Source organism: Tinamus guttatus, unplaced genomic scaffold, assembly GCF_059628265.1.
Source record: "Tinamus guttatus ecotype Peru unplaced genomic scaffold, ASM5962826v1 Tinamus_guttatus_pri_ptg001488l, whole genome shotgun sequence".
Lineage (NCBI taxonomy): Eukaryota > Metazoa > Chordata > Aves > Tinamiformes > Tinamidae > Tinamus > Tinamus guttatus.
Genome location: NW_028290022.1, coordinates 21,162 through 44,480, shown reverse-complemented (window position 1 = coordinate 44,480; position 23,319 = coordinate 21,162). Strand labels below are relative to the sequence as shown.

At 54.1% G+C, this 23,319-nt stretch overlaps 1 protein-coding gene across 2 annotated transcripts; it reads right to left on the bottom strand.

Annotated features, from left to right (window-relative positions):
• Window positions 1-1,844: 1,844 nt before the first annotated feature.
• LOC148590302 (RNA-binding protein EWS-like) lies at window positions 1,845-22,890 on the bottom strand. Of its 2 annotated transcripts, XM_088539209.1 has the most exons (17): window positions 22,809-22,890; window positions 20,434-20,470; window positions 20,151-20,202; window positions 17,075-17,198; window positions 11,685-11,871; window positions 10,272-10,439; window positions 9,287-9,501; window positions 8,595-8,775; window positions 5,871-5,905; window positions 5,305-5,337; window positions 4,612-4,730; window positions 3,906-4,035; window positions 3,359-3,481; window positions 3,101-3,278; window positions 2,870-2,967; window positions 2,210-2,477; window positions 1,845-2,057 (listed from the first exon to the last, which is right to left on the bottom strand). In XM_088539209.1, the coding sequence occupies exons 1-17, from the start codon at window positions 22,888-22,890 to the stop codon at window positions 2,018-2,020; spliced, it is 2,070 nt and encodes a 689-aa protein (XP_088395335.1). In that variant the 3' UTR covers window positions 1,845-2,017. The 2 variants fall into 2 exon arrangements, with proteins under 2 accessions (XP_088395335.1, XP_088395334.1); XM_088539208.1 differs by lacking the exons at window positions 1,845-2,057; window positions 2,210-2,477; window positions 2,870-2,967; ... (4 more) ...; window positions 5,305-5,337; window positions 5,871-5,905 and adding an exon at window positions 6,354-7,114.
• Between the last annotated feature and the right edge of the window lie 429 nt (window positions 22,891-23,319).

Below are 23,319 nucleotides of genomic sequence, written 5' to 3'. Positions count from 1 at the left end.
GCTCCCGCCAGCGCCACTACCCGCCGGGGGGGCCCCGCCGCCGCCGCCGCCGCCGCCGCCCGCCGCCATCCGCCATCGGCGCCGGGGCCGCCCGCAGCGCCCGGAGCCCCCGCAGCGCCCGGAGCCCCCGCAGCGCCGCCGCCGCCGCCGCGCAGCCCCGGAGCCGCCCGGCCGCTCCCGGGCCGGGAAGTTGGAGGCGGCCCAAAAGGGGCCGGGAGCAGCGCGGCCGCCGGGAGCGCCGGGGCGGGGGCACGGGCGGCCGCGGGAGCAGCGCGGGCGGGAGCAGCGCGGCCCGGCCCGGCGGGCGGCGCGACCTACAGGCAGACACACACACGCACAAGCACACACAGACACAGGCACACAGACACACACAGACACACACAGACACACACAGACACAAGCACAAGCACACACAGACACAGGCACACAGACACACACAGGCACATACAGACACACACACAGACACACACAGACACACACAGGCACACACAGACACACGCACAAGCACACACAGACACAGGCACACGCAGACACACACGGACACATGCACATACAGACACACGCACAGGCACACACAGGCACACACAGACACATGTACAGGCACACACAAACACAGACACACACACAGGCACACACAGACACACACAGACACATGCACAAGCACAGGCACACGCAGACACACATGGACACATGCACATACAGACACACGCACAGGCACACACTGGCACACACAGACACATGTACAGGCACACACAAACACACACAGACACACACACAGGCACACACAGACACAGACACATGCACACGCAGACACAGGCACATGCAGACATGCACAGGCACACGCACACAGGCACACACAAACACATAAACACAGACACACACAAACACATAAACACAGACACATGTACAGGCACACACAGACACATGCACAGGCACATGCAGACCACACAGACACACGCACAGGCACATGCACAGGCACACGCAGACACACGCACAGGCACAGACACCCAGACACACAGTCATATACACACATATACAGACACTCACACAGTCACACACACACTCAGCCCAGGGCAGTGCCAGGGCACCCGGATGCCTGGGCTCCTCAGGGCCAGGCTGCAGCAAGAAGGGGCAGGAGGGGGCGATGGGGCCACTCTGGTCACACTGGTGGCCGTAAGGGCAGACTGGGGTTGCCAAGGCCAGGCGAGGGCAAGAAGGACCAGAATGGGGTGACCAGGTCCTGCAGGGGCCAGTAGGACCGGACTGGGACAATGGGCCTGAGCGGGGCCAGCCCAGGACTAAGGGGGCCAGCCCAGGGTGCAACACGGGGCCGTGTCACCCTGCATGGGACACGGGACTGGGACACCCCAATCACGGCAGCAGCTTCCTCCCCCCCGCGGCCCTGCCATGTCCCAGCCGCGAGGGGAAGTCACAAAGCAGAGGAAAGTCCCCGGCGGCTGGGACAAGAGAGAGGCCCCGTCCCCAAGCGCCACCTGGCACCTCTGCGGCCTGTGCCGGGGGGTGCCAGGTCCTCCCCAGCTCCTCTGCATCTTCCTCCGATCCAGCAGCTTTCCCGGTCGGCATCGAGATGCCAGCTCCTGGCTGCTGCTCCGACAGCAGCAGGTTTCTCAAGATTGAGGCCAGAAATGGTACGTTTAGAAACAGGTGGAATTTTATTTTAAAAAAACATCACAACCATTAACATCGTTACAGTTAGTCGCCGCCTCCGGGTTCTGCGCATGGTGACAGGAGCATGCTCACACAGGGGGGTTGCGGCCGGCGGGGATCAGTTAACAACCATTTTAAAAGGAAAAAAAAAAAAAAAAAAAAACAACTCGGCACACTACCATTGAACTTGGTTTTAATGTTTCTCCACAAATGGTGAAAAATACTAAAGTACAGACAAGGAATAATCATAATGTTGTGGCCAACATTATAAATATGGAATTATAAATTTAAAACATTTTCTGGTTTAAAAAATAAATCTGGTAGTAAATGCAGCCGGGCGGGCGCGCCTCTAGTAGGGCCGGTCTCTGCGCTCCTGGCGGTGCTCCCCCCTGCAAGCGGAGATGCCGGCTGAGCCACGGCGCCCAGGAACGCGCCTGCTCCGAGCGCTTCCTCTCTCCGGCGTTTTCCCCACGGCTCCCGCTCGGGCGCCGGGCCCGCTCTCCCGCCCCTCGGCCCGTGCTCCCCTCGCTCCCCTACGTACTTGTCCATCTTTCCTGGTCCGCCGCGCCGCCCGCCTCGGCCTCCGCCTCCCATCTGCTCCAGGAGCGGCCCGGGAGGGCCGCCGGGTCCTCCTCCTCGCCGTCCTCCTCCGCCGTAGCCGCCTCGATCCATGCCCCGACCCCCACGGAAGCCGCCTCTGTCGCCGCCACGGCCACCTCTGAACATGCCGCCGGGTCCCCCGCGGTCCATGAGGCCACCTCCTCTTCCGCCTCTCATCCCACCGGGGCCGCCTCTACCGCGCTCTCCACCTGGGAGAGAGGAGAATGTTCCCAGGAAAAGAGCAACTGAGAGCAAGAGCTGATGGACACAGGAAAGTTGTGCTCCAAGAGCTGCTTGCAGGCCAGGAGATCTCTCTGCCCCGTTATGGCTGGGGGCAGCAGGACCAAGGGACCGGGCTGCTGGCCCAGCGGGATGTATCCAGCGGCGACCAAAGCCAAACTGGGGCTCCGAGTGTCCCCGGGCTTCCCCGCAGCCTGGAGGGACGGGACTGATCAAGAGGGCACTGCTGGGAGGACTGCGCTGCTCTGGGGAGGCCCCGGGAAGAGGTTCCTGGGAAGCGCGGGAGCGAGCGCAACTCTCCCCGCTCCGCTCACAGTGAAGTCTCCCCGGGGCTGGAAGCGGCCCCACGGCCCGCACGTACCTGGAGGGGGGAAAGGGGGCGGCAGGAACCCTTCTGGCTTGGGAGCCTTGCACTGGTTGCACTCCGTTCTCCAGGCGAAATTCTGGTTTCCGCATCCCCTGGACAAAAGCAGCAGTCGGCAACGCTTGCGCCCGCGGCCCCAGCACAGCAAGGGGAGTGCGGCGTCCCAGAGCCACCCCACGGCTGGGATTCCGAGCCACGCAGGGAGGGCAGGTTCCGTGCGGTACTTACGGATTGGGACACTGCCAGTCCCCGGCGCGGTGCTGGACGCTCCCGCCGGAGGGGTTTCCTCTGGATCCCCGGGGTCCCCTCGAGGAGAAGCCACCCCTGTCTCCACCTCTGCCTCCCATGCGACCCATGGGCCCACTGGGCCCACCGGGACCACCCGGCCCGCCAGGACCACCCGGACCTGGAAGGAAAGCTCTGTTAACTCCAGCGACAGGCAGAGCGGGGTGCAGCTGTGCGGGTGGCGTGGCGGGGGTACGTCACCTGTGCGGAGCGGGGGCGGCATCCCGCGCGGCTCGCGCGGCGGCAGCCCGCCCCGCACGCTGTTCATCGGGCCCTTCTTCCGCGCGAGGCTCACTTTGATCTTGCTCCCCTGGAAGTCCTTCCCTAGGACGAAGAGGGCAAGAGCCTCACTTTGTGCTGGGAGCCTCCGCTCTTTACAAGGCTCCAATACCACACGCATCTTTCTACCAGCCTGCGGAAGGGCAAGGAGTCACTGACTGCACAGAAAAGGCCACCCAAGCGTCAAGGGCAGAAAGGAAGAAGTCAGCCTGAGTGGGACTAGGATGAGCTCCAGCTACAGCAGAGTAATGGAGAGAGGAGCTGAGACTCCTGGGACAACCGGGACCCAAGCAGCGTTCTTCTGTTCCAGCTAAAACCTGGAAGTCGTGAGGCAAAAGCCTGCATGACGACGTGGAGCAGCTTCCAACAACGACGACCCTGCCTGTCCCCAGGACAGAAACAGCCACTCCCATCAGCCAGAGATCTCCAGGGAAGCGTTTCCAGCACGGAATGCGCTCCCCGTACTCACCATCAAACCAGTCTATGGCCGTTTTGGCAGTGGACGGGTCATCGTAGGACACTGTGGCATCTCCTTTGGGCTTGCCCGTTTCCTTGTCGATGTACAGGTGGATCATAGGCTGCCCAGTCCTCTTGTTCATCTGGTAGGGAACAGACCATCATCTCAAACCACCTCTCGCCCATAAGCTGAACGATTCCCTGCTCTGTTCCACTGTTCAATCCCATACAGCTCAGCGCAGTAATTCCCAGCTCCCCCCCCCTGCAGGGGTCCCAAAAAGCATCGCCTGGCACAGAAGCCTCGCCTGCAGTGCAAGAAATGGGCTACGCAGAGACAGAGCCAAGAGGCAAAATCTCTTGAAGACAAAATCTCTTCTCACGCTCTCCCATCTCTCCCCAGCCACCCGCTCCCTCCAGCCTGCCGGCAGCAGATCCACAGGGACACAATTCCTCCATCCCAAGAATATGAGCACAGCTGCTTCCGTAAATCCCACTGGGATGTCAAAGGACAAATCCTGCGCAGCTTCCTCCCCATGGCCCGAGGCACAGGCCAGCTCCGGGCTGTGGAGACGTCAGTGCCCCCGGCAGGAGCCCTGTGTGGCTCCTGGATGGGGAGGGTCTCAAGGACATGAGCCATTTGGTGGCAGGAAGGAGCAGACCAGTCCTTGTCCCCCCTCCGTGAGCCGGGGACACGCTGACCAGCCCGTGCTGCCCCTCACCTTGACAACACCGCACTGCTTGAAGAAGTCTGCCAGATCCTCCAGGGTCACATTGTCATTGAGTCCCTGCACATAAACTGAGCTGTTGTCCAAGTCCTCGTCCGGCTCCATAGGAGGGCCTAGGAGGGAATTCACAGCGTCATGACAGTGATGGAACATGAGGGACACCAAAACAGTGGGGTGCTTTCACCAGGCCAGCCCCCAACGGGCTGCTGCTTCTCTGCCCAGGACTGTTTCCATATGCATATATATATGGAAATCCTGGTGTTTGGAGCAGCAATTCTGCAAGGCCTCCTACAAGCGGGTAGGGGGAACAGCACGAACGCTGCCCCGGCCGCCTGCAAGGGCCTCGGCTTGGGCACAAGCCGGGCTGCGTCCATGGGCTGGGATCCTTTATCCCAGTGCAGCAGCCGGGCAGACGCTCGGCCGGGTAGTGCCAAACTGCAGGGATGAAGCACATGGCTGCCACGGGCATCTCAGTGAGGCTGCTACTCAAAGGGCCACGTCTCTCAAACATGGGCCATTCCCACCCTGCAGGTGTTCTGAGAGGGAGGAATAAACCAAGTGGCCACAAAAAGCCTGTAAATGACCGAGCATCCGCGTGCTTCTTCTCCAGAAGGGCAGTAAGAGCGGAGCAGAGGAGCAGCACAGGAGAGCCCGGGGCAGGGAAGCCGAGCAGCTGTTTACAATTACCTAAATCAAGGTCTGGTCCTTCCTCCATGTGTCCTGCCAGTCAGGAGAGAAGCACAGAGAGCCCAGTTAGTGCACGTCTTGCAGGCCGAGGTGACACACACAAAACTATCTACTTATAACCACCGTTCGATGGCATCGGTTAAACTCGAATCTGACCTGCATTGCACAAATGTCAGCAATGCACCTTTTACTTGGTGATCAGTTTGCTATTTTTAGCAGCCTTTCAAAACCATTAACCACTATCACACTTTTTTAATGCTTTACCAGGCCAATCAGTTTTAAGCTTATTAAAAAAAAAAAAAAGTTACTTTACAAAACGTTATTAAATCCAAACCAGTTATTTTCCCCAAATTACAGAAGTGGTTTCAATTCCTCCACGTTACCCTGTGTCCTGTAACCGCATACCCCTAGGCATTGCCGGCAGTACCCATTACAGTCTTGTTGCACATGTCATTTTAACCACTTATCAAACTAATAAAAAAATTACACTTTTTTTTTTTCTAAAAACTGACTGCAATTTTCATTTTTTTTTTTAACACTATCCAGCGTAATGCTCAAAAACTTACCACCAGGCTTATTGAAGCCACCTCGCTCTCCAGCGCTGCTGGGGGGATAAACGAAGAAATGAAGGCCTGTCCCTTTACAAAGCCAGCACCGCTGTGAGCCTCTGCGGCTCACGGGGAAGGAGGGCACTGGCTAAACATCTCCAAAGAATGCATCTGTCTGTCTCTCTCTCATCTCGTCACTATGCCTTTCTTCGGGGCAGCTTGCTCAAATTTCCTTTTACATACGCAACCTCGCTCGGCTGCTTTTAGACACCACTTTTGCTGTCGGTACCCTTTCGTCACTCGTACTTGTATTATCGGTGCAATACTTGGCTGAGAAAAATCCACGTTTCTGAGCGCTCCGAAGCGGGGCTGGCTCTAAAAGTAGCCCCGGGGCCACGCGCTGGTCAGCTCCCTCCCCTCGTGTGTACACAAAGGTGCACCCTCGGCCTCCCGCACGGGGAGCGCGGCGAGCCCGCAGGGCCCGCAGGAACAGGTGAAAAGGCAGGAGACAACCACACGCGATGCCTACAACACAGTTCAGCTGACATTTCCGCTAAAAACCTCCGTATAAAGCCATACATTCAGGTCGCTACTGGATTTAACAAGTCTCTGTGGAAGGAGAACTTACAGAATACAGCGAGGGCTCCAAGGCCTGGGGTGCAGCTTTGTGGACACGGGCCAGGACGGCAGATTTGGGCGCCGCGGCTCGAGCGGACGCTCCGCAGCAGCTCGCGGCTTACGACCGCTTGCAAGCGCCGCTCCCATAGCAAAATGCCCCCCGAGGAGGATTCTTTAGGGTTCTTTTTGGAAAGGCAGAACTTGGTTGGAAGGAGACAAGCAGAGGAGGGAGAGCACCACCTATTTTCTAGCAAGTATTGCACCTCTAATACTGGAAAGAAAAGAGTTGTCAATACACAGTTTCAAGCTGTTGCATGCAGCTTTGCCTCCTTGCGTTAAAGTACACACCATATATGTAATGTCTCTCTTTTTAAACACATACTTTTACACTTTTTAATGTTACACAATTCTAAAGTAGTATACCTCCTCTGGTTTTATTACCAAAAAACAAGTATGCAGTTACCAAAGTTACAGAAGGATTCCATTTATACAATGAATACATTTGGTTAAAAATATTCTATGTATATTTTTCCTCTCCATATGGACACCGTGTCTAGTCCCACTTTTCATTATGCTGCCGGCTGAGTACTGAGTACGGGTACTTTTTAAGTATTGAAGTGTATACAAGGCTCTCACTTTGTAACCTGTAGCATATAAATGCGACAAAGCATGTTAAAAAGTTTCCATGTTTAACAGCCAATGAAAATATAAAATAATTGAGTCAATGAAAAAGGGCATGTTAATAACATTGAGCTCCTTACCTGCTGGAGACACTGAAATCCATCACCACAGCATGTTAAGAAGGGCCGAGTTCCCCTACCTGCCCTGGGCGCCCATGGAAAGGCCACCTTTTCTATGGACAGCAGGAAATCCATGTCCATAGAGCAGGGGGCCCTTCTAGTCAAGTGGGAATCACTACGTTCGTTAATTTAATCTCGGATTACGGGTGTGATTAGAGATGGATGGCAAATCTTTTGCAGTGAGAAGCTCTGAAGGAACTAGAAATTTTCAGATGTGATGATAGATATTTCAAGTGTCTACATCTACTTTAAACCGTTAGAGATAAATACATCATGGGTGAAATCTTTATACAGAACCAAGGGACTCGGCTGCACTTGTGCCAATTCAAGCCAAATGTCTTCCAACAGGAGTAAAATCTTTTCCTTCCATTTCCACAGACAGTTGCGTTTCTCCGATAAAGATTTCAAGCCACTTCAGTTCATTGGGACAGAGCTATGCAGACTGGCACTGGCACTCGCCCAAACTCTGGCTGCCCCCGGGCTGTACGACCTGCTTGCCAGGTCGCCCACGCGCAAACAGCTGCCCGCAGGGCCGGGACCCCGTACCCTGCGCGCTGCTCCGCGCACCTCCGGCACCCTGCATAGCTCTGCGACGCCGCGGGGGATGAACACACACAAAGCTGCTCCCTGCCGCTCTCCTGAGCCGGTAGGACCAGGCCGCCTTCCTCACCTTCAGTCAAACACACCCCATGGGCGGGGGGACAAACTGCCCAGCCGAAGGCCCAGGGTTACTAAACCAGGTTTTGCCATCGGTTGAAACGGCCAAACTGATTTAGATCCCCCGGCAGCTCCGAGGGGGAGCGGTCCTGGAGGCCAGGGCAGGTGTCGGTGTTGTCAGGGCTGTCCTGCATGGGCCAGCAGAGCTCGGGGTGCCCCACGCACGCACCGAGGACAGTGGCTACTTCTAAGGCGAGAGGCTGACACGAGGCCTGGCCGTGCACGTACCTGGACTGTCAGGATCCCCTTCGCGAGGCCCAGGAAGGGGCTCCTGGGCCTGGCGGAAGGTTTGTGTGTGTTCGATCCGAGGTTACTGTTAAACCCTGCAGAGGATTTTGCCTCTGTGCAACCATGAAGGGAGCTGAAAGTTCCAGATTTAGCAACACCCGTAATTCCCCCATGCCCAACCAGCTGCAGGAACAACAAAAAGCAGATCCTGCTCCTATTTCCCCTAGGAGAATGTTTCCATGGATTAAAAGCAATGCTGCTACAAAGGTTAGCTCCATGGAAGTGTAACTGGGATTGTCAACCTTTCAGTCCCCTCTTTCCATTCCAAATCCTATGGGTAAAACGGATTTAGGTAAAAGGAGAAAAGATTTGCTCTTACCCCATTCCACCGCGTCCTCCTCCCCGCCCACCTCTGCTCATGCCTCCGCGATCATATCCCCCTCTGCCCCTGCCCCGGCTATCGGGGCCGCTCATGTTCCGGTTCTCTCCCGGGCCTGAAAAGCCTCCGGATTCCTGTCCGTAGACACTCATGCTGCTGGGATGGTCCTGACGGAACGAACCTGAGGAGTTTGTAATGGACACGTTAGGCAGTTGCAGACAAGAGCCGGACTAAGATGCCCAGCCCCTACTAAGCCTTTTCTTCCCCCTCACTTTCAGAACATAGGGAGCATCCCCAGACAACTGTCCACTCCGTTCCCCCAGTCTCAGTGCTGTTTCAACGCCAAGTTTTATCAGTCCAAACTCTCCCAGGCTGTCACCTGGGAAGACACAGCTGCTCACGCCGAGTCCTGCCCACCCCAGGCCGCACCAGCATTTCGTATTTCGGTGCCTTTCAACCACTCACCCACCTTCCCCACCCCGAGGCATCCACTGTGCTTTGCCCCGAGCCAGACACGCCAGTTTGCAGCAGGAAGGGACCAGAACAGCCCCAGTGATGCTCTGCCCTCGATGCAAAGCAAGCCCTGACCTCACATGCAAAGCCTCTCTCTGCACACAGCGCATCCGGCCATGTGAGAGCCATGGAGGCAGCCCTGCAGCTGCTGCTAAGCACGTGGCTCGTGACCCACTCACTCTGCTGGCCGTAACTGCTGCTCTGCTGGCTGTACTGGCTGGGGGCCTGGCTGTAGGATCCCGTCTGGGGCGGGTAACTGGTTGGGGGAGGCTGCTGCCCGTAGCTGCTTTGCTGCCCATAGCTCGTCTGCTGCCCGTAGCTGCTCTGCTGCCCGTAGCTGCTCTGCTGCGAGTAAGTGCTCTGATCGTAACTGCTCGGCTGCGTGGAGGAGTAGCTGAAAGACAGGAGCATGGAACACGCAGAGGAATGAGTCAGTTCCCCGGGACGGGTGCATTAGCCTGCGCAGCGTCTCGCTAGGGAGTAATGCAATTTTAAGCCCTATGCATTATCGAAAAACAAACAAACAAACAAAAAAAACAAACATTTGAAAAGATGAAGTCAGCTTGCAGAGGCTATTCTGATGCCAGGGGAAAAAATAAATCTGCCTGATATTGCTTTCAGCAGGCTACAAGACCACTCATGTTTTGTACACAGCTCAAGAGAGAAGCAAAAGCATCAGGGTTAAACTCAGAGGCAACGCAGACAACAGGCTTCCCTTCTGCCTCAGTGCTGAAATGTTCCTCTCTGATGGAGGGTAAAACAGTTCTGCTTCAGGTATTTCAGGCTTTGAGAATTTCAAAGCATGCCTGCTAGAAGTCAGCAGCAACTCCGCACCTAAGAGCGGGTACTAGGGACAGCCGAGGTCACAGCCACATTCAAGGACGTGGCCAAGGGGCACTTTCACACTCCAGATCCAGGAAACTTCTTAAAAGCATTTGGCATTTTTGCCTTGTTGGTGCAGGTATGAATGCACAGACACCTATTCACCTGCTCATAGCCTCATCTTCCTTATGAGAAGGAGCAGACCTGCCTTCCCGCAGGACATCAAATCTCCCTTTACATTTGTTCATATAAGATCCCTTTCCTCCCCCCCAAAAACATGCCCAAGCTGAGGCATCAGTTCCAAGCTGAGCTGCCCCAGGCTTAGCCTTTGCCAAGAGTTACCTGGTGGGAGGATAGGATGGAGGCGCCGTGACGGGCTGCATGGGGTAGCTGGCAGGCACCTGAGGATAACTGTAGTTACTCTGGCCGTAGCCCAGGCTGGGCTGGCTGTAGCCCGTCGTACTCGACGGGGGCTGGCTCGTCTCTGCTGGTTTGCTGCCATCCTGGGGTCTGAAAAGCAGCATTGAACAGTGAGGAAACACGGGCACAAAGCTCAGCAGGTAAAGCCCCCGGATCCGCCCCCTCCTTACATAAAAGTGTGCTCCCTGTTTCTCAGGGAATTGCTACAGGCTGGCATCAAATCGGTGCCCAGTCATTCTGAGAGCAGCTAATACACAGCAGTTACACAGCAAATGTTTTGCCATCGCTGGTAGGTGCTTTATCCACTCCCCTGCTGCCAGGAAAGGCCTGGGCAACATCGTTATGGAGCACTTAAGAAGCACTAAAGCTGCTGTTGGCCGGCTGCACTGTGAAGCCTTAGGCCAGGGATTGAGACTTTGGCTCTTGAGTGACTGGAGGATGCGGCAGGGCCGGGAACCGGCAGCGGTCACTGTGCTCGGGCTGCTTCGTCGCAGCCCTCGTAAACCATTAGCTTGAAAGCAGCCAGAAACTGCCAGTTAAAGGCCTCTCTGTTTGGCTTCGAGCTCAGGGCCATGAGATCTTGCTCCATATAAATTATCCAGTGCCTGGGGAGCAATGTTTGGGATGAACCCTAAACATCTGAAAATGAAGAGGGCTCTTGCACGGAATTCACACTTCCCCTTCTTTCAGTTTTGGCCCTTCCTTTTTTATAATGTTACAGTGTTTCCTCAAAGCCAAGTGAAAACAATTCAACTACTTTTGCTGTGGAAGCTGGGAAATTATTTGTTTTAAATGACATCAGAACTTTGCTTATCTGAAAGATAGGGAGAGAGCTGTGCTAGGCTCTATCTTTCCTAACCAAAGCAGTTACTGTAAGCACCAGGTAAATGAATAAAGCAGCTCGTACTTGCTACTAAATGAGGTTTTATTATGTATTCTAAAAACTTCCTGTACTGAGCAAACACGCAAACAGCGCCGGGGGCTGAGTGGTTTAAAGAGCAGCCTGCCTCCCGCACGTGCACCTCTTCGCCCCGCAGCCCCCGGGCGAGCCAGGGTGCAAGGAGAGGCTCTGACCTGCTCAGTCTGCTCTGTCACATGCGCCCGGCGCCCCTTTGGGCTGGGTTTTGCTCTTCCCACCTCGTGCTCGCGGTGCTGACTCCCTGCACTGAGCAGGAGCTACTGCTCGGGCGCCAGCGCCTCGGAACAGCGCTGGGATGCAGCAGAGCAGAGCTCCAGCAGGAGGGGCAGAGAGAAGGCCCGTGCAGAGCCAGCGGGGCCAGGGCCTGCCCCGAAGGGCAAACGTGGCTCGAGAAGCTGGTGGGAGGCAGAGGGTACCTGGCGGGCGCCGACGTGGCCGGCTGCTGCCCGTAGCTGGGGTAGGCGGGCTGGGTGCCATAGGCGGACGGGGCTGCGTAGGAGGCCTGCGTGGTGCTAACCGTGGCGGTGTTGGTGTCGTAGGCAGCCGTGCCGTACCCCTGCACGGGCTGACTGTAGGCCGGGGGTGCCGCCGGCGCGCTGTAACCTGCAACAAACAACAGCCGTGTCAGGCGATGCCCCGCACTCCCTCGCGGCTCCCGAGGCCGCAGGTGCTGCTCAGGATCAGTCATTTCAAGACGTGGCAGGGAGCCTCAAAACGACACCCAAACGCGCTACCCTTCCTCGGATAACCCCCGCAAAGGGAAACCTCCTCCTGCATCCCAGGGCAGCCAGGAGCCCCATTCCCGGACCTCAGGGAAAGGCACCTGTCAATGGGCGGCTACAGGCGGAGCATTCACAGCTGCCACCACTCGGAGGCCACGTGGGACAAGCGGAGACACGTGGGGCCTTCTGCAAAGCAGGAGGGCTCACAAAGCTCCCGCTGGCTTTACAGTAAAATAAATGCAAATGATTAGAAAGGGGGGAAAAAAAGTTTAATCCCATCTTTTCAGCATGAAAATGAAAGCACAGAACAACCCTGGAAGTTCGTACAACTACGTTTCTGAACAACTGCCCAAGAATATCCGAGATCCCAAATGATCTACATTTAGATCAGTCTTGCCAGTGGCCACCACGGGATAGTTTAGCTGATGGTTTGGTTCGATACAAAGATGAAAATCAGGTTTTAGCCTCAGTTAGGAAACTTCCAAACACGTTTTCAAATCGCAGAAGACTGCACGGAGAACTTCACCAATGGAAAACATTGCCAGCAGAGGCCGACTTACTTAAAATACAAAACTTTGACTGCCAAAGAGCATCCAACTGGTCTCTTAGTATCGTGTCCATAATTGCATCAATTAAAACAGCAGCTTCTCCTTTGCTTGTTATTTTTCTTAAACGTAAGACATGCGTGATGTACTCTTCCTTCTAGATACACAGCATTTTAGACTCACTGCAATGTAGTGTTTTTTGTTTCAATTCCCCAATTTGCAAAGAGCAAGGAGAGTGAAGCTGATGAATCTGCAGCTCCTTCCTCTTCCTCACAAAGCCCCTTCCCAGCTCGCTGGGCTTTGCAGGTACCTGCCACCACACCAGGCCCCTTCCCAACTGCCTGGACCAGGAAGAAAACGGGAAGAAGAGTGAGAGGAGGAATCGCTAAAGCACGAGACAAAACTTGTCTCCCACCAGGAAGCACCCGCACGAACTGCCAGCAAAGCAGTTCTCAAAATGGTTCAATCCTTTCTGCTGAGAGGATCTCTGAACAGCAAAGTCCTGTTCCAAGCGCTTCTGAAAAGGGTGAAGATAAGTTGACCATGAGGCAGCAGTGTGCCCTTGTGGCCAAGAAGGCCAATGGGATCCTGGGGTGCATTAAGAAGAGCATCTCCAGCAGGTTGAGGGAGGGGATCCTGCCCCTCTACTCAGCCCTGGTGAGGCCACATCTGGAGTATTGTGTCCAGTTCTGGGCCCCATAGTACAAGAGGGATGTGGAGCTGCTGGAGAGAGTCCAGCACAGGGCCACAAGGATGATCAGGGGCCTGGAACATCTGCCCTATGAGGAGAGGCTGAGGGAGCTGGGCCTGTTCAGACTGGAGAAGAGAAGGCTGAGAGGGGACCTGAGCAGTGTCTAGAAGTACCTCAAGGGAGGCAGTGAGGAGGATGGTGCTGGCCTCTTTTCAGTGGCAGCCACCGACAGAACTAGAGGAAATGGCTGGAAACTGACGCACCAAAAGTTCCACTGGAACTTAAGGAAAAATGTATTAACAGTGAGGGTGACAGAGCACTGGAATAGGCTGCCCAGAGAGGTTGTGGAGTCTCCTTCTCTGGAGATCTTCAAGACCTGTTTGGACGCAGTCCTGTGCCACGTGCTCTAGGTGACCCTGCGTGTGCAGGGGGTTGGACTAGATGACCTCTAGAGGTCCCTTCCAACCTTAATGATTCTGTGATTCTATGAAGGATGCTGCACAGGATAAAACAAACACGACTTAGAGCCTCAGGCAGACTGAAACAGCCCCAGTGTTTAACGGGAGCTACCCAGGACACTGCACCAAGACTAACCAAGCCAAGAGTTGAAGGAATCCTTATATTACAGGGCTCACGCCTGAAAACTGACTGAAAAGGATTACAGTCTGCAACCAAGGCGATTTGAAAGTAAGCGTCACGGAAACCAAAGCCCAGTCTCACCCCACGCGAGTTCTGTCACCGCTAAGAGGCACAGAGAGGTCTTCCCAAGCCTGAACCCCTTTGGAGCAGTTAGTGGTACCCGTATCCCTCAAAAAGAGAAGGGGGGAAAGAGATTATCCTGAAATTTAATGTTTTAGCTGGAGCGTTTCCTTTGTGAAAATGTGCCTACCGGTAGTCTCCCTGCAAACAGAAAGGGCTGCAATTTAAAACTCCCCTGGCCTAAATTCCCATTTCAGCAACTCAGTTCAGATGCATGGAAAACCCTCAAGACTATTTTGTGTGTGTATGTGGGGGCGGGGCATTAACACTGCATCTCTTCCCACCATTGAGAGAGGCTGCAGGACAGGTACCGTAAGAGGAAAAGCAAGAGAAGAGCTTTGATAACCTGCTTTAAGTCTGCTTATGTGGCTCAGTTTCCTTTCCAGGTATCCACGTCTGCAAGCAAAGCCACAATTTTCGTATAACACATTATTGCAGTAGTCAATACAGCTATGCCTGAGTTAAATTGAAATTTTAAGTATTTTTTTTAAAAGGCTACATATCTAACTCCTAAATTTCCCAGGTAAAAAGAGAAATGGGAGCTGGTTATTTATAGAGGGTAGGCCCCACTTAGCTAGTTAAAGAGGTTTCGTACTTGGATATTTGAAATTCTGCACTTGCCCCCAAATGCCATTTTCAGCAATCCAATAACCGCAGCAGATGTAACTCTTATTTACTCCCGTAGTTCATGCTTAGACACTGCACTGATTAAAGAGCAAACCTCGCCCGCAGATTTGATGGGGCCGATTAATCCTCTAATCCACTTTGCGAATGGGGAGTCGCACACGAGTCTGCGGATTCCCGACCCCCAAGTCCCTCTCTTTCTTATCAAGGTGACATGATGACTCCAAGACACCTTTTCCTGTGGCCTTCTGGAGGGGAGAAGTAACCTGTGTGTTAACTGCCCCCTCGAGCAGCCCGCGAGGGCAGGTTGCTTCATCCTGCACAAAGTGGCCAGGCAGGTTCAAAGAGCCCTGATCTGAGGGGATGCAGAGGAACCGGCTCTGCCGCTCCTGCAGACTCAGGAGGCTGCGTCTGCCCAGCGCGGGGACAACGACAGCAGCATCTTGCACAAAAATGGGCTGCGCACAGAAAACGGCACTCTGCTCAACTAACTCCAGTCGCTCCCCTGCTAGAAAAAGTCAATCCCTAAGAGAAATGCATTGAAATTTGATGCAAAAACCGCCAGTCTCCTTTGGGCACTGAGGTTGATGCACCGGGCAACACCATGAAAGACCAAGCGAGGATGAGGAGGAGCAAGAGCGATCGCAAGAGCGGCCTTCAGCACCGCCTGCCTCGCCGGCCCCGGCGCACGGAGAATACGCGTTGTTCCACCACCAGAATGGAGGCGATGGTATTCGCAGGCCTGATGTGATCTTCCATTTCACTGCTTTTTAAGGGCTTTTTTTTTTTTATGAAAAACATAAGCCTTTTTGCCTAAAAATAAGCTGTACAGGCAAGATTTATTCTCACTAATTTATTATTCTTCCAGCAAGGCTACCCTCAAACCAGCAGGGCAGGCAAAAACTCATCCAGCACCAGCACCCATGACCCTCGCAGGCCCAGAGCCAGCGGTAAGGACTAAGGAACTCGGGCACTTACAAAAACAAAATCCTAGGAGTCTACGTTCTCCTACAGGTTTATATAGTTTATATATTTTCTAAAACATGGCTTATATAGTGTTAAAGGGAAAGAAGAAGCGCACAGTCTACTGTGCCACTGACTAAAGGCTACTTGTTTTTCACTCTGCAGGACACGAGGTAACTGCCAGGCAGAAACTTCTGTCATCCATAAAGATCTTTAATCTCCACATCCATAAAGATGTGAAGTGCTGCAGAGCTGGATATACTACAGGAGAGTTTTCTTCCCCTCTACTTGCTCCCTGAAAAGCGTCTCCTACGGTTTCTGGGACCAGACATACAAGCACAGTGCCCATTCGTGCTGGTACTCACAGTCTCTGGGAGTACTTAAGAAAGCTTCTGCTGTAGACGTTTGTCTTTCACAAGAAAGGGTGGATCTGCAGAAAATGGTACTTAGAGCACTGTACGAAGGAAACCTTGTATTTTTTCTTCAGCAGCTTCTGAGTAGTCAAGGCCAGATATGAAACTGTCTCAATAGTTTCTTTTCAATAGCAAGGCATTTTCACAGAAGTCCAGTTTAAAGAGCGTAAGTCAGAGGAGTATACAGAGCACTTATGAAGATGTGAGGGATGCATCTGCACTGGAAACCCAGAGACAGAACACAGAACATGCAAGGGTGGTGGTCAGCATGCCTGACGAGTCTAATCATACTGTTCACCCTTTAGGAAATGATACAACAACGGGTTAGATTCACCTGAAAACTCTTGGAATGGCTGTCGTTACTGCAGGGGAAGTTTTATCCATAAAGCAAGTTGCTCAGATGAACTTTTCACAGCTGCTCATTTGAGAGATGGGGAACTTGTGTTACAGCCTAGCAAAATGCCGTATCTGGGCGGTATTGTGAGCACTGTGATGCTGGGGGCTTCTAGTGCTAAAAGGGACACCTAAGGGGTTAACACCACAAGTCTAGACAGGACGAGACAGCATTTCCCATGCAAGAGTGAGCAGGATAGTCAAACCTGTACTGGTCCCTTCTATTGTGGGAAGTACAAGACAAAACGTAGAGGGAACACTATGAGAACAGACCCCTGGGCACGAGCACCGCTCCGATCTTCCGGCAGCTGGGAAGTGTTCAGGCAAAAGGCTGTGTGCACGAGTGCCGAAGTCAGGCATTCCCCCCGGATTGCTGCCCGGTGGAGGGGGGCTGCTTTACTCTTTTTAAGTAAAAAGGATGCTCTGTGGCCACGCTTAGCTCCACAGCGTAAAGCAGCACCCAAAAGGTTCCCTGTAATATCGAACGGGCCTGTTTGTTCACTCCTGGCACTCGGCCTGCGCATCCTCTTGCTGCCCTCTCCTGCAAGCAGCCTCTCGAGGCAGTAAAACCCTTTCCACACCAAAGCAGCACAGCAATTCCGTGTGGTTTAGGCTGGAGTTCCCCAAGACAGATAAACTAAAGCGTTGAGCTCAGCTCCTTCCCCAGCACGAGGCAGATGCTGCAGCGGCACTTACCGGTCGGGGGCTGCCCGTAGGACGTCGCGTACGCGGTCTGCCCGTACGTCGCCGTCGTCTGCGGCTGCGTGTAGCTCACGTCGGCGGGCTGGCCGTATGTCCCGTAACTCTGCTGCCCATAAGTCTGCTCCAGAGATGACAGGGGTTTAGCTGGGGAAGGGGCTTACGCGCGTCGCGCGCACACACACTGCCCTGGTGACGCACGCAGCACAGCCCGAGCCCAGGCTGCTACGAGGGTTTGGTGCTGCTGCAAACTGCCATCCAGGGAATTCACGAGGGCAATTTCTCAGGGACATGACTGGAGGGGGATCTTCTTAAATTAGCACAAAACACCCCTGCTCTACGCAAAGCGAAACACGAAAACGTCTGGCTCGTCACTATCTAGGCACACAGAAGCATTAGCTGCTTGGGTCTGCTAAGAGGGCAGGACCGCACTACAGAAAATAAACCCAGTCACCTCTGCACAAAACTGCCTCAGCACTGACTAAGAGGGACCCATTTGAACTTTCAGTTAGGAATATTCTTTATGCCTACTTGACAACAGTCTTAAAAACGAGAGCCTATGTGGGCATCCTTGGGTTTACCCTTATCTCGACTTCACCAAGGCTTTTGACACCGTCCCTCACAACATCCTCCTGGGCAAGCTCCGGAAGTGTGGGATAGATGAGTGCACAGTGAGATGGATTAGGAACTGGCTGGATGGCAGGGCCCAGAGAGTGGTGATCAGCGGTGCAGAGTCTAGTTGGAGGCCTGTGGCTAGTGGGGTCCCCCAGGGGTCAGTCCTTGGTCCAGTCCTGTTCAATTTATTCATCAATGACCTGGATGAAGGCACAGAGTGCTCCCTCAGCAAGTTTGCTGATGATACCAAACTGGGAGGAGTAGCCGATACCCCAGAGGGCTGCGCTGCCATCCAGAGGGACCTGGACAGACTGGACAACTGGGCGGTGAAAAACCTCATGCAATTCAACAAGGCCAAGTGCAAGGTCCTACACCTGGGGAGGAATAACCCCAGACACCAGTACAGGCTGGGGACCGACCTTGTGGAGAGCAGCTCTGCAGAGAAAGACCTGGGTGTCATGGTGGACGACAAGTTGACCATGAGGCAGCAGTGTGCCCTCGTGGCCAAAAAGGCCAATGGGATCCTGGGGTGCATTAAGAAGAGCGTCTCCAGCAGGTCGAGGGAGGTGATCCTGCCCCTCTACTCAGCCCTGGTGAGGCCACATCTGGAGTACTGTGTCCAGTTCTGGGCTCCACAGTACAAGAGGGATGTGGAGCTGCTGGAGAGAGTCCAGCGCAGGGCTACAAGGATGATCAGGGGCCTGGAACAGCTGCCCTATGAGGAGAGGCTGAGGGAGCTGGGCCTGTTCAGCCTGGAGAAGAGAAGGCTGAGAGGGGATCTAATCAGTGTATATAAATACCTCAAGGGAGGGAGTGCAGAGGACGGTCATGGTCTCTTTTCAGTGGTGGCCACTGATAGGACTAGAGGAAATGGCCGGAAACTGAAACATCAAAAATTCCATAGGAACTTAAGGAAAAATTTCTTAACAGTGAGGGTGACAGAGCACTGGAACAGGCTGCCCAGAGAGGTTGTGGAGTCTCCTTCTCTGGAGATCTTCAAAACCCGCTTGGATGCAGTCCTGCGCCACGTGCTTTAGGTGTCCCTGCGTATGCAGGGGGGTTGGACTAGATGATCTCTAGAGGTCCCTTCCAACCCTAAGCATTCTATGATTCTATGATTCTATGATTCCCCAAAGGGTCCCAGTTAGGGTATGTCTCTTTTGGTGCCCTTGAGGATGCGTTTGGCGAGAGCCCTGGAGCACACAGCCAGCTCCACCACTAGGGCCACCACTAGGGCCAGCTTATGCTCCCCGCCTCGCTCAGTGCCAAGGGCAGCAACACGAGCAGCAGCCCTGGCTCGCTGGATTAGTGCTGAGCTGCTGCTGCTGCAGTTTTACCAGCTTAGGAGCTATCTGTGCCACCGGCTCAAACGTCAGGAGGCAGCCAGCCTCAGGCGCACCCGGGTGGTCAACAGTTTGGGTTAGGACAAAACTCTACTTACGGCTTGAAAAGCAGCACCAAGACAAGCCTTAATGCTAGATTCCTGAAGCTATTTACTGACTGCAGGGAGAGCTGGATACCTAATTGCCTTTTTGGATCTAAGCTGGTCTCACTAAACTCAAACCACAGGTCTTAACCAAGAGCCGGAAAGTTTGACCAGACTCGATTAATCCCCATTAGTCAAAATCCACAACACCAAGAGGCAGGAGATGCTGTCATCCTGCCATGGCTATTCGCCTGCAGCTGAGTTTGAGACAAGTCAACCTCACACTACAAGCACGTTGATGAGGTCTGTTTTTCTGCGCTCACCAGGGCATTTTCACTTATTTTTCTGCATAACCTCTGCATTCAGAAATAGTTCTTGGAATTGTTCTGTCTCAATGTATTTATTCAACACAAAAGTCTTCGTAGGCACCATTTCGGATGACCCAAATGCCAGGAACGAGCCTCAGGCTCCTCCTGTAACAGTGTTATTTTTACAAAGCGCATTTTTACACTGCAGCAGTAAGTTAAAAAAAAAATAAACAAACTAAAAAAACACTTGGAATGTACATAAATGTGTTTGGACCCTAAGGATTAAAAAAGCATCATTTAATTAATCTCTTAAAGATTGTTGTAATTTTGCAGTCTAGTCAACTGAAAATATTAATAGTTTTAGCTTAAACTTAATGCAAAATCTGTTCTCGCCTCCAACTGCTGCAATTGCACAAACGGCATCTCCTCTTATTTATTTACTTATTTTTTAAAGGTTTCTCTCCTACCCTGCACACCAAGCTCAAGATTTTTGTAACTGTCTCAGCACCAACAATCTCAGGCTAGGAAATATCAAGGGGACTGCTGAAACTCTTTGCCTTTAAGTTGTTTTTTAGGGAGGTAGTTCTGATTGCACGGGAAGCCACAAGGCAACTTCTTAATGATGGTTTTTGACACTGATATTCCATGTTTTTCACGGCTGGCAGAGCCCTATGTAGGAAGACACGTGATTCTGTAGCAATTAGAAAAACAATCCGTGTTTTACCTGGGTGGTCTGTGCATATCCCTGCGCTGGCTGAGGTGCGTACGCGCTGTAGCTGTAAAACGAATTTAAAGACACTTAAAATGCAGCCCCGTGTTCCCGACCTCGGTAGCATATGCAGCACACACGGCAATTTTCAAGTATCCAAATGACTTCTGCTGAAATCCCAAGGCAAAAAAGAATCTAAGATTTAAGGGAAAATCGTAATACCGCACCTATACTTGAGTTAAAATATAATTATTATACCTTTTTAGAGGACAGAAGATAAGACTATGGTGCTACTTACCCCTGCTGGGCTGCAGCTTGGCTATAGGTACTATAATCTACAAAGAAAGAAGAAAAAAAAGGTTGAAAAGGCATTTAACAAAATTAACAGGGTAAGAGCACAGCAAAGATGTTTAACAAAATCCACAGTGTAAAAGCAGCTGGAATTTTCTCCAGCAGCTTGAAAAGAGAAAGGGCAGCTATAAACCCCTGGAAATCATAGATTGGGAAGGCCTGAGGTATATGCACTTTTACAGTCTTTTTTGAAGGAAACAAAACCTCTCTTCCCCGCATTGTTCGGGCTGTTTGTAGCAGCAACTTTGATCTCAAATGACCCCATTTTAATTTAACTGCCACCTTGGATAACACCCAGGCAGACTGGCAGGAGGGTGTTTTGTTTGGGAACAAAAGAAATGCTGGGGCTGACACTTAGATACCCTCCCTTGCAGAAGGCCAGGTCGGTTGCAGCTCTTTGGGTCACAGACATGACGATACTTCCCGCTTTCTATTTAACTTTCAGGGGCAAAAACAAATTGCTGGAAAGTTCTGCCTCTCGGAATCAAAGTTCAAGAGAGGCCGCTGGCAATAAATCCCTTCCCAAAGCCCTGACCCGAGGCAGGCACCTGATCCAGAGGAAACCCAAAATTCGGAACCGCATGCAAGGAAAGTCTACCCTGAACCGCCCGGCGCTGCAGGGGATGGGAAACTCAGCCGCAGGGGATGGAAAACGCAGCCGCACGGCAACTTCCAGGCTATATTTGAGAGGGTTACAGCTCCTAAAGGGAGGCTTCCCCTCAAACTGCAAAGACTTTCCTAGTTTCCGCCCGAACGCCTCGAGCAAACAGTAGCGACGAGTTCGTCACTTCGACCAAACCTTCCCAGACAAATTCCAGCTCTGCTAGGATCGGACGAGTCCCACACATGGACTGCCCAGACCAGGAAAGAGGCCAATCCCTGTCCGTATTTGCCGCTGTGCTGGAAGCCGGCAGGTATGAAATCCTGTCACAGCTTCTCTCATGCAGAGCCAGGCAGAGAGAGGTTTAGGTGTTTCTGCTACCACACCACTCGGAATCAGTTAATCTCTGGTAAAAACCTGATGCTCACGGGTCTCGGAGCTCCACAGCCACCAGTTATTCCAGCTTACAAAAACCTCCTTGATCCCATTAGCACTCCAGCTGTTTGCAACTCGACCCGACAGCACCAGCAAACATTTCCAAAATCTTATTCTATGATTCTATGATTTTCTGAGTTTCCTACACCAAAGACCCCCGTTTCCTGAAGCCACGGACTCATCCACAAGAAAACTTCCTTCTCCTCTTCCTAGCCCCTCCAGGGGAGGCAATTTCTCCTCTTTCCCACTCCTCTCTCGCGGCAGGAGCTCAGGCCTGGGGTTCGTGTTGATAGAAACGCGTTAGAGAAGAGATGCCAAAACTTTGGTGGCAGTTTCTGACAGACGTAAAGTACCTCGCGCTGGCCACAGCCCAACGCAAAGATGCTCAGCTGCTCCTCAAGGGCTTCCAAACACCCGAGACGAGCCCCGGAGGGAGCTCTGCCAAAGGCCAAGGAGCACCGGCACCGATTCCGCCCATCCATCCGGGCTTCTCCCAGCTCCTGCTGCAAACCCAGGGAGGTCACTTCAACCTGCAACTCATCTCCAGGAACTGTCCTCTCATTTGCCAGAACACGGATTAACAACCATATATATATACATATATATATATATATAAAACACACCCCAGCTCTTATTTCCAATGGGAAACCAATCTCCATCCTTCTGGTCCACGCAGCTCCAGTGCGGCCCTAAAATAGCGGCTCCCGCCAAAGAGCATTTCCATTTATTAAGCGAAAAGGCAGCTGTATTGTCACCCCCCTCCTGACACTCGTGTCCTTAGTAACCCTTTTTCCTAAAGGCTCCCCGGCGCTATCCGTGCTGCTCGGCAAAGCGGGGTCCAGGATCTCGCACAGACCCGCGTTGGGAACCCTGGATCTGGGCTGTTTTCCCCTCCGCGGGCCCTCCTGGCACCGGCGGCGGCTCCCGAGGCCTCGGGGAAGCGGGCGCAGGGGGCCCATCCGCACGGCGGGATAGGTTCACCGCTGCCACTGGCTTGGCTTTAATTAAGATTAATTTTAAAAGAGGAAAAAAAAAGGGGGGGGGGGTGCTCCCCGGGTTTGCAGCTGTGAGGGGTCACCTCAGGGCAGCAGAGGGGACCCGGTAGGGACATTGCGGGGGGGACCCGGCCCTGCCGCACCGGGAGGGGGGGCGGGTTGCCTGGAGGCCCGCGCCGCCCCCGCGCACCGCGAGGCCGCGGCTGCCCCCGCCCGGCGCCGAGCCGCGGAGCGGAGCGGACCGGGCCGGAGCGGACCGGCCAGGACGGGCCGGGCCACAGCCCCGCTCACCCGTCGACGCCATTTTCTCGCCTTCCTCCTCGGCGCTCCCAACGTCCGGCCGCTGCGGGCGCCGCCGCCCCGCGCCGCGCATGCGCCGCCGCCCCTCCCACCGCGGACCGCACCACGGCTCCCGCGCGGGGGGGGCCTCTGCGGGGAGGCCCGGCCACCGCCGCCTCTGGGGGAAGCGCGCACCGCCGCCGCCGCGGGAGCGGGTCTGCAGTGGCGGAGCTGGGATGTGGGGCCGGGCTCCGGGGCGGCGGGTGCCGCTGGGAGCCGCGGCGCCTTTGCCCTCTCCCGAGCCCCCCCTCGCGCGGCTCGGTGGTTCGGCCCGCCGCGGTTAGGGAGCGTCGCGCAAGAGCCGCCCCGCTTGCGGGGCGTCGGCGCCGCCTGACGTCACGCGGCGGCTGGTGGCGTCTCCGCGCGTGATGTCACCGCCTGACGTCACGCGGCGATCGCCGCGATGTCAGCAGGGATCATGGCGCACGCGGCGCCGCGGAGCGACATCACGGCAGCTCCCATC